The sequence below is a fragment of the Macaca fascicularis genome, chromosome 5 (genome assembly GCF_037993035.2).
Source record: "Macaca fascicularis isolate 582-1 chromosome 5, T2T-MFA8v1.1".
NCBI classification, from domain to species: Eukaryota; Metazoa; Chordata; class Mammalia; order Primates; family Cercopithecidae; genus Macaca; species Macaca fascicularis.
The window spans coordinates 187441313-187458988 of record NC_088379.1 but is presented as its reverse complement, the minus strand read 5'-3'; the positions used below and the strand labels follow the sequence as shown (position 1 = coordinate 187458988).

The 17676-nt window shown below is 38.4% G+C and overlaps 1 protein-coding gene across 29 annotated transcripts in view; it reads right to left on the bottom strand.

Annotated features, from left to right (window-relative positions):
• The window catches only part of TENM3 (teneurin transmembrane protein 3), a 2750454-nt gene that overhangs the window by 129568 nt on the left and 2603210 nt on the right, over positions 1-17676 (bottom strand). For all 29 annotated transcript variants that reach the window (XM_065545705.2, XM_045391898.3, XM_065545707.2 and 26 more), the window contains one exon: positions 1033-1247. In XM_065545705.2, the coding sequence (XP_065401777.1) occupies positions 1033-1247 (215 nt within the window). The remainder of the gene's footprint in view (positions 1-1032; positions 1248-17676) is intronic.

Below are 17676 nucleotides of genomic sequence, written 5' to 3'. Positions count from 1 at the left end.
TTGAAGAAGTATTTCTCACAAAATTATATGATATAAAGCATACATGAAAACTTCCCAGTCCTTATTTTATAAATCACACTAAATCAGCATGAAATCCTCTGGGCAAATAAATTGATGATCGAATATAACTTTAGGCTCATCCAACTGTCAATTTTAATTAATCAACTATTACATGTTTGATATTCTACTTACTAACAAAATAGTTGATCTTGGGTAAAGTCTCAGTTCCAATTTTATGGCAGGTAATTCAAAAAACTTCTCTTAGACATGATGGAACCTATATTAAGTGACAATTTCCAATTTACATACTATGACCCAGTACTGTATTAGATTATGAAAAAGGCTGTGGAATTGACAGTAGTTCTCCATCTGTGATTGCTGTTGTGAGGGGATTTTTATGCAAGGGAAATGACTTTGAAGTTCTTTGATATTAAGGATATCTGAATTGTTTTGCGTACCACATGAATATGATCATACTTGGTTATCTCTGAAAGCTCTCTTGCCTCTTTATCTCAGCATTCACCATTTTAGATGAGGAACAGTGCTTGAGTTGATAAAGCTCATGTCATCATATTTATGTTGATGTTCCCATAATTTCTCTACTAAGAGTAAATCTGGCATAAACTAAAAAATTACATTTTGAACAGAATGAATACGTGTTTGAGATGAATATGTTATGCATCTATTACATGAAAGGAATAAGATCATCTGAAATTATCATAGAATCTTTGTAAAACACTTGGAAAATCCATGGTGTTTTACTGGGTGCTCAGATGATGCTCAATATTCATTAAGTTACTCACAAAATTCAGTACATTTTAAACAGTCAAATCAGGAAGAAAATATTGTTCTTCCCACTACTGATTCAAAAACCTCAGAACAAGTAACCTACATTCAAAATTCTTTCTACTGTAGGAAGTCAGTTCCAAAGTGGCCGAACAGTTAACCAAACAGCTGAGCTTAAGAAAGATACTAATTTCAAAAAATGCAAGCAGCAGTTTTTATTTTATTGATGAGAAAGCCTAGCCTTACCTGAGTATGGGAAGGCGGTAAGCCTTTTCGGCCATAGACTCCTATCAATGCATCCTTCTGAAGAGAGATATTGAATTTAAGAAACTGTGGCTGATCAATGAAGAGCTGTGATCTCCAGAAGATCCCGGGAGGAACCTCTTGAATTGCTCTTCGGCCAATATCAAGTTCTCCGGAATCTATGGTATTATTTTCTTGCGTAAATCCACCTAATTTTCCTGAATGTAAGAGATCCAGTGATGAAGAACAAAACATTTTTTAAAAAACAGAACAAAAAAGGTTTTTAAACTTTTTGAAAAAGTTATTTTTACTAAATGCTCAAGCCATTTCGTCTTCTGATAAAGTACTCTCATAAAATTTGCACTTTAAAAGCTTCCGTTGCTAGATATTGGTGTTTTACTAATTCTGATTTAGCTCCTAAGATAGTTAAGTTAAAATCCCTTTGACTTCCCCAAGGTATGGCTATTACTAAAGCTGTTTTCACACCTACAGTCTTTCTGTTCACTTGAAACGTAATTATCTTACAAATTATGTGTCTTGTTATTTCTTGGGAGAGATTAGGTCTGGTACTTATCAGTCATTCTAAACATATTATAACACTGCAAAGTGTAAATTAAGGCAGAATGGATTATGGAGATTTCTAAATCAATCCTTAAGCAAACAATAAAACCAATCAATGGCTCGGATTCATGTAGTTCTATCTAAATGACATACTAGGATGAATGAAAAACACCAGAAGCTGGCAGAGAGGTAGGGAAGGGGTACTTGGGGCATTGTGAGGGGAAAGGAAGGAGGGGTCAGCTTAAGTGCTCACATAGCTTTTGGTGAAGGCTGTTCCTCTCTCTTTTGACCCTCATTTCAAACTCACTTGTAGTCTCAGTGGACATGCTGTGTTACTTCTGACCACACTGATCTTTGATCCATAGGAACAAAACCTCTTTGCTCCCTGGATCCCTGCCACCTGGTAAAAGAGCATCTCTTCTCTTCCTGCATGGCCTCCTTCTAGAAAACAGATCCAAGACTCCTCTTTTTGGTATGATGTTCCCCTTTTCCCTCTTTGCCAAGGTTCTTTCTCAGTTGCTCTGATGGGGGTCATGGTAGAATGTCTGCAATTTTCCATAAGCGGAAATATAACCACACTGTCTTTTATGCAGACGGGTCCAGGAGGCTGAGGAACAGAATGAAACTGGGCAAATTATCTTCTATCAATTCAGCCCTTCTACAGTGACAACAACAGGAGGGTGAGGGGGGAGGATCACTTGAGCTCAGGAGTTAAAGTCCAGCCTGGGCAACATAGTGAGACTCCCGCCTCTTAAAAAAAAAAGTGATAACAAAGTTGACTTACTACCAACTTTGTCTTTTTTTTTTTTTAAACATTAAACTGTTAATTCAAAACGTAGAGGATGTAATTTTAATCTGAGAGCTGTAAGCTATCTTATCTTAGTGATAAGGGAGAGAGTCTTCTAACTCTCTGTGAAGAATTATTACTTTAACACTGAGTTCATTTTTACTGAGTGTCTGCTAGCGGCAGCACTGTAGGTGACTTAAAAAAAGAAACATAAACCAAAGAGTAGAATCTTAGAGATGATCTGATCTGACTTACAAAGCTTCTGCCATCAAGTAGTAATTACCTGGTTGGGGGGACAACACCCACAAACTGATAAATTAAGTGAGACCCTAAAGCAGTATGACCCTGAGTAGGGGTCAGAGAAAGGCACTATCACTGCAGGCTGGAGGCTGAGAGATTTCACAGGAGTTAAGTTTGGCAGTAAACGTTGAGGAACAGGTAGGATAAGGTTTCTGAGTCGGGATAAACATCGCCATCACAAGCATGCAAGTGGAACTTGAGAGGTGTTAGGTTGGTGCTCAGCAGAGAAATCCATCTGGCCAGAAAATAAGATAAAGAAAACTCGTTTTGGAGTCAGACAAATCTGGGTTTGAAGCCTGGCTCTGCCAACAATTAGCTGTGTGGCCTGAAGCAAGATACTAAACGTCATCTAGAAAATGGGGAGAGTAATGTAATCATTGCACTGTTATAAGGATTCCATGAGGTTTGGGGCATCAAACACAAGCCGCAGTGTCTGGCTCTCAGGAGGTTTGAATGGGTTTGTCATGGGAGGGATGTGAGATAAGGTTGGGAAGGGAAATGACATCTGTTTGTGGAGTGCCTTGAATACCAGGTTAAAGAATATGGTCTTTATACTTTATGCTAGTGATTTTTTTGTATTTTCACTCTATCAAGAGTGTTATTACACTCTTCTCCCTGAAGACGTATATATTTACTAGCATTCTGTTACTGTGCATGTCATTTATGGTATGCTTTTAAAATAGATACTTGAAGACTGATTATGGGTAAATTGCATTTCGATGCCTCAAACACACTTATTCTTGTGTGGTGGTGGGGTGTGTGTGTATAATCAAGAAAAACAGAACTGAAGATTACTAAGGAACATGACCTGCAATCACAGACGCAGTTTATGGCCGACAGGATCTGAAGCAATTCACAAAAAATTCACACTTAGAGATAAATGTGAGGTTTGAGGGTACATCACTAGCAAATGTTACAATTGCTTTCCACCTGGACTACTGCATCCTACATGACACACGTACCATCAGTGGTGAAGGACCGCTAGAGCTAAATGGAGACCCATTAAAGGTTCTGAGCAGGCTAAAGGTGAAATGAAATCACTGTTTCAAGAGCATTACTGTGCAGTAACTGTGGGAAGCCTGGAAATGAACAGATGAGTGAGGACACAGTTGCAATAACCCAGGTATGAGGCAGAAGAGGGTTGTACAAGAAAACTCAGTAAAAAGGCATTATTTATAATCTCACTTCCTCTCTTCTTTCTCAGTGTTGACAATCATGGTAGCTATCAGGTCTATTTTTCTTAAACCAATTCAGTAATACAAAATGATCTAAGGAATAAAATTTCCAAATTGAGTTATAGTAATCACTGTAATTTTTCCACACATCAACTCTTGGATTATAAACTGCAGATCATTCATAGGATTCAAAGTATTTATTTTACAATAGTAATACTTGTTTATTTCAGCAAAATTAGAACATATAGTTAAATAAAAAGAGAAAAAGTATATATAATGCTACTACCCAGAGATTATTTTGCTTTCTATCTAAACAGACATCTATCTTGCTTTACTCAGAAATTTTTAATTATCTGAGACCAATTTCTACTTTTCATTTAGGAAGCTTCTGCAAAGGAACCTGTATTTGTCATCAAGGAACTTTTATTGAGAAGGTTCAGGGGAGAAAGAAATGGAATTAATCTTTACTGAGAACCTACAATATGACAGGTAGTTTCACCTATGAGGTTGTTATCATTTTGAGATGAGGAAACTAAGGCTCAGAGAAGTAAATGATGTGGCCAAAGCGACTGATGGAGTCAAGACTGAAATCAAGGTCTGCAGAATTCCAAAACTATCCGTTGTATATAATCCTCAATAAAATCTTTGCTTTTTATTAAAACAAAAATATTATTTTAAATTACTAAGTTTTAAATTTATTTGTCTAGTTCACATAAAATCAGATATATTAAGTCACTGAAACACCCTGGAGAATACAATTTCAGGATATAAAGTTTATACTTATTTTTATAAATTTTATGCTGATAAAATTTATAAAACTGCCATGGATACTATAACATAATACTCTTTATGTTATAATTCATAAGTTCCTCATAAGCTTTTGTCTTTTGGTTGACTTCTACATGAAACTAATTTTAACGTACTGAGTAGAATAGCTACTCTCTTCCCCTCTAAGATGTTAGTATACATACCATATTTCAATATGAATATAGTTTATATTTATACTCATTCATCAAGTATATACATTTCTAGGCTATTATACTTGATTTTCATTAATAAGTTCGATCTACTATCTGAAGCGTATGTAATGTAATCTACTCTCTTGGGTTGACCCTATTGCTGCTATTAATGGTTTTCTGAGTTTTAATAGCATATCTGTGCTTTGAAACTGGGAAGCATAAATTCATAAACTGGTGCTAATTTCAGCATTTTTTTCCAAAACATTATGTTTACCCAAGAGCATTAGCTGTGGTAATGGTAACCAAGTTCTGATTTCTAGGGTTTCAGGTTTCACTATGTCAAAGCCGTTTAATAAGCCAGGTATTCTTGCCTTGTTGCTTTCTCCACAAATTAATTTTGAGGGAGGTTAAAATCTTTCCCACAGAAATGATATGTGAATACATTGTTGTGTCGGGAAGCATATCTATTTATCCTATTAGTCCCATACATAGCTAATTTAACAGGTGGCTCTTTTCCAGAAAAAGAGGGTTCTTCATTTGTAAAACAAAAGAACCAAGACTGGTAGAGTGTGCTTGAATGGGACAGTAGTTGCGATGATTTTTTCCTCCCATAACGAAAAGAACCCTAATTAATCATAACACCACAAAATCTTCGAGTTCTAGTATCCGTGAGGTCATCTAGTCCAGGGGTCTTTAAACAAGGGTAGCCATATCCCTAGGAAACATTGAAACTTTTCAATAAGGAATGGGGTAGGAAATTAATTTCTATTAATAGAACCTCAATAACACCCACGTGTTGACTTTCTTTACAAAGGAAAGGTATGGCTCTTACACACCCAAAATACTACCATGACTCATTGTCCTGCAGCATAAAACTTCCAGTATGCCAGAAAAAGGCAAAATTAAAAGTATTTTTGTTGGTGAAGCTTCTTTTATTTAAGACACCATAAACCCAAGGTAGGGCTTCAGCGACTTTCTCTGCTTAACATAGCTCCATTAAGGGCAAAATGTGGGGTTTAAAATGGGGTATTTTGGACTACTGGCATGCTTTGAAGTCAAATGTATCAAGAAAGAGAGATTACCTTTTTAATGAACTTATCACCCACCCCAACCACTGTCAAAGGATGCTTTTCAACTGCAGAAGACTTTCATGACTACCAACAACACAGCAAGAAGGTAAGAAACATGAAATGTAATGATGCTTTATTTATTCCAGCTGTCAAGGTAAGGACAAGGATTTGTGCTTTATCTTGCTACCTATCTACCTAGAGCAGGGATTCAGAACTGAGAGGTTCTAACAAAATGTAGATTAATTTATTTGAACTGAAAAAATAAGTCAGACTTTTTCTGACAAAAGGTAAATTTGGGCCAGGCATGGTGGTTCACGCCTGTAACCCCAGCACTTTGGGAGACTGAGGCAGGTGGACCCCGAGGTCAGGAGTTCGAGACCAGCCTGGCCAAGATGGTGAAATCCCATCTCTACTAAAAATACAAAAATTAGCCGGTCGTGGTGGTGGGCACCTGTAATCCTAGCTACTTGGAAGGCTGAGGCAGGAGAATCACTTGAACCCAGGAGGTAGAGGTTGCAGTGAGCTGAGACCGTGCCACTGTACTCTAGCCTGGGTGACAGAGCAAGACCCCATCTCAAAACAAAACAAAACAAAAAAATGGTAAATTTGATTTTAGTAAGTACTGGCTCTGACAGGTAAATTATATGGTGGATATTTCCCATAAATTAAATGAGCTAATGAAATAGATATATTTACAGCATATACAGGCATACATATTGCACATTTTGTTCCAGACCACCACAATAAAGCAAGTATCACAATACAGTGAGGTACACACATTTTTTGGTTTACCATAACATAAAAAGCTATGTTTACACTGTACTGCAGTCTATTAAGTGTGCAATAGCATTATTTCCTTTTTTTTTTTTGAGATAGGGTCTCAAAAGTTGTCACCCAGGCTGGAGTGCAGTGGCCCAATCTCAGCTCACTGCAGCCTCAATCTCCCTGGGCTCAGGTGATCATCCTACCTTAGCTTCTCAAGTGCCTGAGACTACAAGTGCACACCACTAAGTCTGGCTAATTTTTTGGTGTTTTTTGTAAAGACAGGGTTTCAACATGTTGTCTAGGCTGGTCTAAAACTCTTGGACTCAAGCGATCCACCAGCCTTAGCCCTGCAAAGTGCTGGGATTACAGGCATGAGCCACTGTGCCCAGCCAATAGGTTTCTACAAACCAATGTACAACCTTAATTTAAAAATATTTTATTGCTAAAAAATGCTAACGACCCTCTGATCAAGTCATAATCTTTTTGCTGGTGGAGGATCTTGCCTCAGTGTAGGTAGCAGCTGATTGATCAAGATAGTGGTTGCTGAAGGTTGGAGTGTCTATGGCAATTTCTTAAAATAAGACAATAATTGGCCGGGCGCGGTGGCTCAAGCCTGTAATCTCAGCACTTTGGGAGGCCGAGAAGGGTGGATCACGAGGTCAGGAGATCGAGACCATCCTGGCTAACACGGTGAAACCCCGTCTCTACTAAAAAATACAAAAAACTAGCCGGGCGCGGTGGCGGGCGCCTGTAGTCCCAGCTACTCGGGAGGCTGAGGCAGGAGAATGGTGTAAACCCGGGAGGCAGAGCTTGCAGTGAGCTGAGATCCGGCCACTGCACTCCAGCCTGGGCGGCAGAGCGAGACTCCGTCTCAAAAAAAAAAAAAAAAAAAAGACAATAATTAAGTTTGCCACATTGACTCTTTCCATGAAAGGTTTCTCTGAAGGATGTGATGCTATTTGATATCATTTTACTCACAGTAGAACTTTTTTCAGAATTAGAGTCAACCCTCTCAAACCCTGCCACTGCTTTATCAACTAAGTTCATAATATTGTAAATCCTTTGTTGTTATTTCAACAATGTTCACAGCTTCTTCACCACCAGTAAATTCCATCTCAAATACCCACTTTCTTTGCTCATCCATAAGAAGCAACTCCTCATCCATTAAAGTTTCATGATGAGACTGCAGCAATTCAGTCACATCTTCAGGTTCTACTTCTAATTCTAGTTTTCTTGCTATTTCCACCAGATCTGCAGTTACTTCTGCCATTGAAGTGTGAACCCTCAAAGTCATCTATGAAGGTTGGAATCAAGTTCCAAACTCTAGTTAATGCTAGTCTTTTGACCTCTTCCCATGAGTCATAAATATTCTTAATAGCATCTAGAATGCTAAATCCTTTCCAGAAGGTTTTTAATTGGCTTTGCCCAGATCTATCACAGGAAATCACTATCTATCTATGATAGCCTTACAAAACGCACTTCTTAAATATGACTTGAAAGCTGAAGTTATCCCGATCCGTGGGCTGCAGAATGGATGCTGTGTCTGCAGACATGAAAACATTAACCTCCTCGTACATCTCCATCAGAGCTCTTGGGGGACTAGGCACATTGTCAATAAGAAGTAATATTTTGAAAGCACTCTTTTTCTCTGAGCAGTAGGTCTCAATGGTGGGCTTAAAATATTGGGTAGCCACGTTGTAAAGAGATGTGCTGTCATCCAGGCTTTGTTGTTCCATTTATAGAGCACAGGCAGAGTAGAATTAGCATAATTCTTAACAGCCCTAGGATTTTAGGAATGATCAATAAGCACTGGTTTCAACTTCAAGTTACCAGTTGCATTACCCCCTAACAGAGTCAGCCTGTCCCTGGAAGCTTTGAAGCCAGGCCTTGACTTCTCCTCTCTAGCTAGGAAAACTCCTAGATGGCATCTTCTTCCAGTGTAAGGCTCTTTCATCTACACTGAAAATCTACTGTCTAGTGTAGCCACATTCATCAGTGATCTTAGCTAGATCTTCTGGATAACTTGCTGCAGCGTCTACACCAGCACCTGCTGCTTCACTTTGCATTTTTATGTCGCAGCGATGGCTTCTTTCCTTAAACCTCATGAACCAACCTTTGTTAACTTCAAACTCTTATTCTGCAGCTTCCTCACCTCTCAGCCTTTACAGAGCTGAAGAGAGAGCCTTGCTCTGGAGTAGGCTTTAGCTTAAGGGAATGTTGTATCTGGTTTGATCATCTATCCAGGCCACTCAAATGTTCTCCTTGTCGGTAACAAGGCTGTTTTGCTTTCTTATCATTCATGTGCTCACTGGAGTCGTGCTTTTAATTGCCTTTAAAAACTTTTCCTTTGCACTCACAACCTGGCCAAGTGTTTGGCGCAGGAGGCCTAGCTTTCAGCCGATCTCATCTTGGACATGCCTTCCCCACTAAGCTTGATCATTTCTAGCTTTCGACTTAAACTGAGAGACGTGTGATTCTTCCTTTCACTTGAATACTTAGAGGCCACCGTGGGCCTATTGATTGGCCTAATTTCAATACTGTTGTGTCTCAGGAAATAGGAAGGCCCAAGGAGAGAAAGATGGTGGGGATGCTGGTCCCGGAGCAGTCAGAACACACACGCATGTATTGATTAAGTTCGCTGTCTTCTACGGGTGTGGTTTCTGGCACCCCCAAACAATGATAAGAGCAACATCAAAGATCACTGATTGAAGGTCACCGTAACAGATCTAACGATAATGAAAAAGTTTGAAATATTTTGAGAATTACCAAAATGCAACACAGAGACATGGCGTGGGCACGTGCTGTTGGAAAAATGGTGCCGACAGACTTGCTTGATGCAGGGCTACCACAAACACTCAGTTTGTAAAAAACACGGTATCTGGGAGGCATGATAAAGCGTAATAAAATGAGATCTTCCTGTAATATGATGAAAGCATTACAAAATTATAATATCAAAGGTGAATTAATATGAGCAATAGTTCCATTTTTCACCACATTTTAAGCATACCAGATTAAACAAAGTGCCACTAAGTAGCAGAATAACAGGTCAAATTAGCAGTATTTTGCTAAGCCTTGGTAAAGTCTTTTTTGATATCCTACACAGAAACCGGGAAAGGATTGGTTCTAAAAACAGTGTAATAAGTCTTTCTCAAAGTAGTTAGTTGCTGATTCTTCGCTTTTATGAGAAATGTGATAGAACTGGCAGCTTATAGACAACATTTTTTTTTAGAAATAGATCGCAATGTGATTTTTGACATATGACTAATAAGAATGTCAAATAATTGAAGAGCATCACTTAAAAAAAATTCTTCCATTGCCACTTATGTTGTAGCAAGATTTCTTTTGTTTATATTCATAAGAAAGGAAAACAGGATTAGAATTGAAACTGAATTTTGCTTTATTCTTATAAGGAATATTCATCTATGAATATATAAAGCATTTGAAAAAAGTTCCCATTCATCTCAGAGAGGTATTTTCAATACATTTTCACTTTTTATGTTTCAAATTATCAAAATCTTTAACACACTTACATAAGAATTAGGTTGTTTTCAGTCAAATGTGTACAACTAATAATTGTAAGCATAATTTAATATAGAAGAAAATAGGTTTTGAAAAACATATGATCTCAAAAAATAAAAAAAATTAAATTTGTATAGCTATTTTGTTTAAGGAGGTCACAAAAGCAAAATAGTTTGAAGCCCACTGATGTATTCTAGCTTTTCCCATGAAATATGAATCTCATCTCTAAAGTGCCTGTCAACTTCTATTTGCTTCAAGTTATTACACTATTTAGAATGAATTTATTTTGAATTACAGTCTTAGAATGTGTCTTTTCTAAAAGGTAGTTGCAGATCTGACCTCTCATTCTAATTAGTGATGTAGAAATATAAGGACATCACTGATTTTTCTCTGCAAAGTCCACTGATATGGCAGCTTAGATTAGTACAGCCTTCCTGTTTAAGCTTCTAGTTTGAATATCAGCACACTAGGGTTTTGTGAAGGGGCTCTGTCTTTAAATTCTGCACTGCTGCTTTTCAAGTCACAGCCCTTCTCTCATTTGGCCAAGTCAAATGTGTTCATTCCTGTTAGCATTTTCAAATGCTCTTTACTGATGGTAAACACACCTGGAAGTCAGTGGGCCATTGACACAGTTTGATAAACTTGTAAATACTTGCACAACCTTTTCCTCTGAAGCTCATCAGTCCTCTTAGATAAAAGCCTGGACACAGGAGTCTTTCATCATGTCCTGAATTCCAGAAAACTTTGGCTTCAGAAGAAATAAAAAAAAGGCCAGTTCTAGGGCTCTCTATCCTCCCTTACTGAGATCACTACATCCATAAAGCCCTAGAGCCTGAACCTGGGAATGATCATAGGAAACACTAAGGTTGTCTGTAGGTTTTACTAAAAGAAAAAGGAGGAAAACTGGAGGAAAAAATAGAGACAGGGCAACAGAGTGCCCTGCAGTTATTCTAAACTCAAAGCTTGAGGGTTAGGAATCAAACCAATTAAAGCCTTCACAGAAAGAATGAAATGTACCATGTCTTCAAACACAATAGGGTATCATCTTGAAGGTTTTTTTTCAGCGTGTCCTGTTGTGCCTGAATGTGGGAGCCACTAGCAGTCTTTTCACCTACTAACTGTGATTTTTTTCTTTCATCAGTAAGTATGTGTCACAAGTCTTAATGTCTTAAAAGACAGTTGTCAGAGTGTGAAAACATAAAGAGACCACATACGCAAAGCTATTGTTATTCCTCTCCTTCTTATGTGATACCCAGTTCATATGAAAACACACCAGTGGAGTGAAAGTTTTTCAAATAATGCCTTTTAAAAAGTACTTTGAACTGAAAAATGTTTTATAAATAATAGTTTACCAACCACAGATGCTGTGAGGACAAAACAGAAGATTTAAAGTCATATTGGTAATTAGGAGGTTTGGCATCTGTTTGAAAATTATTTTGTGCTATTGGAAAAATGAGTGAATATTACAAAATGCTAAGTTGTCTGCCATACATATCATGGATTTGCCACCTGCCTATGATGTGAGTAAACAAGCCTATAATGACTGAAATGGAAAGGCAGAAAAGAAGTTCACTGTCAAAGTCTAACTGCAATTGTTGTGGAAGGCAAATGATAATATCATCTTAAATCCCACAGAGGCACTAATAATTAAGACATCAGGAAGCAAGGTTAAGCATTATAGACAATCAGTAGCCCACCCTCCAATTCTATGACCTAACCTTGGATTCATACCCTGACTTTGAGATCTCTGAGAGAACATATCTTTTTATAAACAACCACATGCCATAATTTAGCATTGTGGATACAGAGTGTTATATCACAAGCTAAGTGAAATAAGACATAACTACTCTGCAAACATAGCTTAATGGACAAAATCAATACAGCATCTAATTAAGGAGCTATTACACATTGTAATAACACAAATACTATGAACAATATTGAACAAAACTCAGTGCTTTTGCAGCCCTGTCAGCTCCATTTCTCTAATTCACATGTTATCTTCAACCTGCTATCAAATCGAACTCTCTAGAGTTGTCTAGTACTTAAGAAAGTTGATACACGATGATCAAAAATGTAAAATTTAGTCCCAGCTACTCGGGAGGCTGAGGCAGGAGAATGGCGTGAACCTGGGAGGTGGAGTCTGCAGTGAGCCGAGATCGTGCCAAAAATTAAAAAAAAAAAAAATTAAAAGTTAAAAGCAATTGCAATTATTTTAAGCAGCACAAATCATATGCACATATACACATACACACATATTTGTAGTTTTTCAACTCGTATCCATACAAAAAGAGTTCTTTTGATTGGAGAAGTCACTTGCCCTAGTTACACCAACTGAAATGTATAGCCTTTTCTTTCAGTCTTTATTATCTGAAATTATCCTGTGCTGAAATTGGGCATTTGTCTTGTCTTACTGTCCCTTTAGAAATCAAGCTGGTGTTGAAATGTTCTGTCAGCGTACACTCTGCTTTTCCCTAACGGAGATTTTTTAATTCATTGTAACAACTCGCTCGATTCCTGTCCAGCCTAGAATTCACATGCTCTGGAAACAACAGCTGTGATCATCTTGCTTTTACTGCTGTATTCCCAGAATCTTGCTCAGTGCATGGCACATAATAAGTGCTCATTAAATAAATGTAAAATGAATAAATTCTATGCATTCAAAAAAAGATAATATTGCTTTCATAAAATTCAAATAACCATATATAAATAACAAATGATGGGGATCTCCATTATTGCTTTAGAGGATACTACCGATGCTGATTTAGAGAAGTGTCTTCTTAAAATTTTGCTATGAATTACAAGTGCATCATCTTGAATCATGGAGTGAAGAGCAAACAATCACTGACATGCATTGAATAGCTGTCATGTTCCAATCATTGCTTGGCACCCTGCATGCATTATCTGATTCAAACCTCATTGTAAACCTTTATAATACCCTATAAAGAAACAGGAAGTAAGAGTGGTAATTTGCTTAAAGGCACCCAGTGAGTGGCAGAGCTTCAGTTCTTAGCCAGTATTCTATACTAGCACTTTGCATATACTTGATGTATGGCCCTTCATATACTTTATATCATATTATTTAGTTGTATTATTTTCATGCATTCATTCAACAAATACTTTGTGAGCAACTATTACATGCCAGAACTGTGCCAAGGGCTTGGTATACAGCAGTGAAAGAACAGACAGGATCCTTGCCTTATAGTCTAGTCATGAGACTAGATGAGATGCATTAAATAGTACTAGTGATAACCATAAACAGTTTTCAAGCATTTACTATGTACTATACACCATTGTATGTTTACACCTTTGTATATTTTCATTGAATACTCAAGAGCAAAGACAATTCTATGAAGAAAATTAGTCCCTTTTAATTGATGAGACCACTTAGGCACAAAGAAGCTATATAACCCAAGTAGCACAGGCATTAATGATCAGAACTAGGACACAAAACCTGGTGGTGAGGCTCATAAGTCTATACTCTTTATCTCTGTGTGATATTGTTTTTACATTACACTATGGTGTGATGCACAGTCAGACTGTGGAGAGCCTTGTAGGTCATTTAAAGACTTCTGAGCAGAATCTAGGTCACTGAAAGGGCTTAGGCAAGGAACTGGTATCTCAGATGTGTGTGTGAAGAGCAGATGAGCAAGACTGGAGACGAACAGTGCAGACAGGAGGCCACTATATCCAGCTGAGAGAAAACAGGATTCAGAAGATACTATGGGGTCAGAGTTGAAGGAACTTAGAGACTGACTAAATATGGGAGATGAGAGAGGAGAACCAATCACTGGGCCTTCTGGACCAGCGATGAAGTGAACGATGGGGCCATTTCCTAATACAGGAATCCCTTCTTATCCGTAGGGTCTATGTTCCAAGATCCCCAGTGGATGCCTGGAACTGTGGATAATATCAAACCCTATATCTACTATATTTTTTCGTATACATCCATGCCTATGATAGCTTATAAATTAGGCAAGAAAAAGATAATAATAGAACAATTATAACAATATACTGCAATGAAAGTTAAGTGAATGTGGTCTGTTCTCTCTCTCTCGAAGTATCTTAATAGTTTCAGACCACAGTGGACTACAGGTAACTAAAACCACAAAAAGCAAAACTGGAGGGGGATATGGGAAGGTACTGTACAGAAATCCCTGAAAGAGAGGTAAATTTGAAAAGAAAGATGGCTTGGCAATTGTATTTTCCAAACATGGCCACAACAGTATCTTCCATCCCACGTGCCCTTGTGCAATGGCACGACAGGTCCCTAGTCAAGAGGAGGACTTTAATTCCCCTCCCCAGGAATCTTGGCTGACCTTGCTGACTTCCTGACCATCAGAATGTGATGGCAATGACAGCCTAGAATGGCCACTGCTAGGTCATACAAAGCTGGTAGCTTCTGTCATGGTCTCTTGGAGTGCTCCCAATATCCTCTTGGGATATTCCTCTTCAGAACCAGCTGCTATGTTCTAAGAGGCCCAAGCCACATGGAAGGCCATGTTTAGGTGCCCCAGCTGGTGACTACCGTTGAGCTCAGGTCAACAGATGGCAGTAACTGCCAGCCATGTGAATGAGCTACCCTGGACTTCCAGCTCGGTGGAGCCTTTGGTTAACCTTGGTTGACATCTGAAAGCAATTGCAGTGTCCTAAGTAAGAGCACAAGAACTACCTGGTAATTCACTGAACCACAAGAGATGATAACAAATTGCTTTCTAAGCCACTGAGTTTTGTTATGGTTTGTTATGTAGTAACAGATAACTAAAGTAGTTGATGGGTTCTGTTTTAGACATGTGGAGTTTAAGATGCACAGAAAACACCCAAGTGGAAATGTTCCAAAGACAATTGTATAATTTTATGTAGTTGAGATCTGGAGCTGAGGAGAGACACTGGACTTCTGATTTGACAGTTAGGAACACAGAGAATGTAACTGGAGCCATGAAAGTGGGTGACAGAATCCAGAGTGATTATGTTGTGAAGAGCAGAGTCCTGAGAAACAGCAGTGTTTAGGGATCAGGTAGACGGGAGGTGAGTCAACTAAACAGAGGTATCATAGCCAAAACAGTCAGGGAGAAAGTCAAAGTGAATGTGGTATCACAGAAGCTAGGGAAATAATATTTCAACAGGAGGGATAGGTTAACTATTAAATGGTTCCAAAAACTCAAACATGATAAAGAATAAAGAGGTTACACCGATGCTATTGACAAAGCAATGGGTAACTCTGGAGACATCCGTTTCGGTGGTGGTAAAGGTAGAGGAGGACGGTCATGAGCAAGGAGTACTGTGAAGGCCCAACTGTAAGAGGGGTAAACAGAAGGCAGAGAAGTGATCAAAGTGATCTAGCACACTATGTTCAAGAAGGCTGGAAGCGCCGGGCAAGGTGGCTCACGCCAATAATCCTAGCACTTTGGGAAGCTGAGGCAGGAGGATTGCTTGAGCTCAGGAGTTCAAGGCAGCCTGGGAAACATGGTGGAGCACTGTCTACAAAATACACAAAAATTAGCCAGGCATGGTGACATGTGCCTGTAGTCCCAGCTACTTGGGAGGCTGAGGTGGGAGGATCACTTGAGCCTAGGAGGTCGAGGCTGCAATGAGCCAAGCTGTGATTGCACCACCGCATTCCGGCCTGGGTGACAGAGTGAGACCCTGTCTCAAAAATAAAATAAAATAAAATAAAATAAAATAAAATAAAATAAAATAAAATAAAATAAAAAAATAAACAAAAAGAAGGCTGGTAGAAGAGAGAGGCAGTAGGAGGCAAAGTCAAGAGATTACTGTTTTCCAAGATGTGAAAGACTGGAATGTTCCAATGTTGACTGGATGGGATCAGTAGAATGAGGACATTCTGAAGAGAGAGAATGGAATTGAAAGGACCCATCACGCAAAAATGAACCTGGAATATGGGGAGAAAAGGTAGAAGCACAGATCCACATACATGCAGGAATAAAGATGTGTCTACAGAAAATCAGGAGTTCCCCTTCCAAGTTTCTATTTTATTTTAATAGAATGCAAGGTCCTCTATGGAGAGAGGGTTTTGAGTACAGCAGGAGGATCTGAAATAGTTGTTGAGAAGTACAAGGGGGAGAAGTTTGTGAGGGATAGTAGGGCTGCCGACTGCTGAAGTTGGAAAGTCAGGAGACAGGTACTATTAGTCCCTCTTTACATGTGAAGAAATTGAAGCCCAAAGAAGTCAGTGAAGCAACTTGATGAACGTTACAAAGTAAATAAACGAAGGAGCCAGGACTTGAGTATAGGACAGTGTGATTCTTTCCAGTACATTAGGCTAAATTAATTCCTTGGGCCAGGGGAATAAGTTTAGTTTCTGGACAGAGACCAGTGTTTGAGCTACAAACTTCATTCTTACCTCTTTATTCACTTTGTTCATTTCCATCAGTTTTGTCTAAGACCCTACACTTCTGATAACTCATCTCTAAAATCTGTAGGCAAAGAAGGTCTCAGGAATAATCAGTAAAAGATGATGGCATATAATAGAAATTCTTCTTTTAGGTACTAAATACCATTTAGAAGCTTTGGCTCAGTGTTAACTTAAATGCAAGCAGGGAGTTTACTGCACCCTTAGCACAATGATTGTTCCTTAGAATTATATTTACAAAATAAGAGTAAAATAGGACTGCATAAATAAGAGAATTACATTTAGAAGCTGTGAAATAATTTTCACACTATGCTTTTCACAGTTCATTCTCCCAGCGAGCTTTGTTCAGAATTCTAAAGCTTTCTCAAGGGTTGTAATCTCCTAGAATTTCTAAAGAGATGATGTGATCTGCTTCTTGGATAGTATGTAAAATTGAAGTAGTGGGTGGTGGTGCATGGACACTGAGGTTCATCACAGGAGCCTAAAACCAGTGCTTTGCAGGTACCTCCCTCATTGTAAATAGAGTTCTTGTCCACTCCCTGTGCCCCAGGTCTTTAAGTACTATATTTAGGAGATACTAAGAACTTGTATTTGGAAAAGCAGAAACAAGAATTCCTTACAATTTAGGGTTTTGGGGGCTATTCAAGGAATAATAAAGACGGCAAGTAACTAATAGTTAGGTCACTCTTGTGACAAGGTCAGAGCCCACACAGGGACAGCTTTTCCATGCCAGGACATGTCTACAAATCCCCTAGTCCAGCTGGCAGTTCTCTAGTGCACTTACCTGATTCTGGGGCTTCCATTAACCATTCCCTATACAGGAGACTTTTACACATCTAGGAAGAAAGTACTTCGCTTTATATGTACATACAGGTGCTCTAAAGGTGCACAGAACTGTATACAACTGAATTCTATGATCATCTGGGGGAACTTCAGTCCCTCTTAGAGAAGGAGGCTACCAAAGCAGTACTTCTGAAATTACAGACCACAATATTTTGTAAAGTATGAAATTATTTTAGTGGGTTGCAAGTGGCATTTGTTAAAAATGAGAAATACAATAAAATAAAATGGAAAATTCCAGGATGCATTTTACAAGCCAAGGATAAATATTATTTTGGGAAGCATATTTCAGATACATATG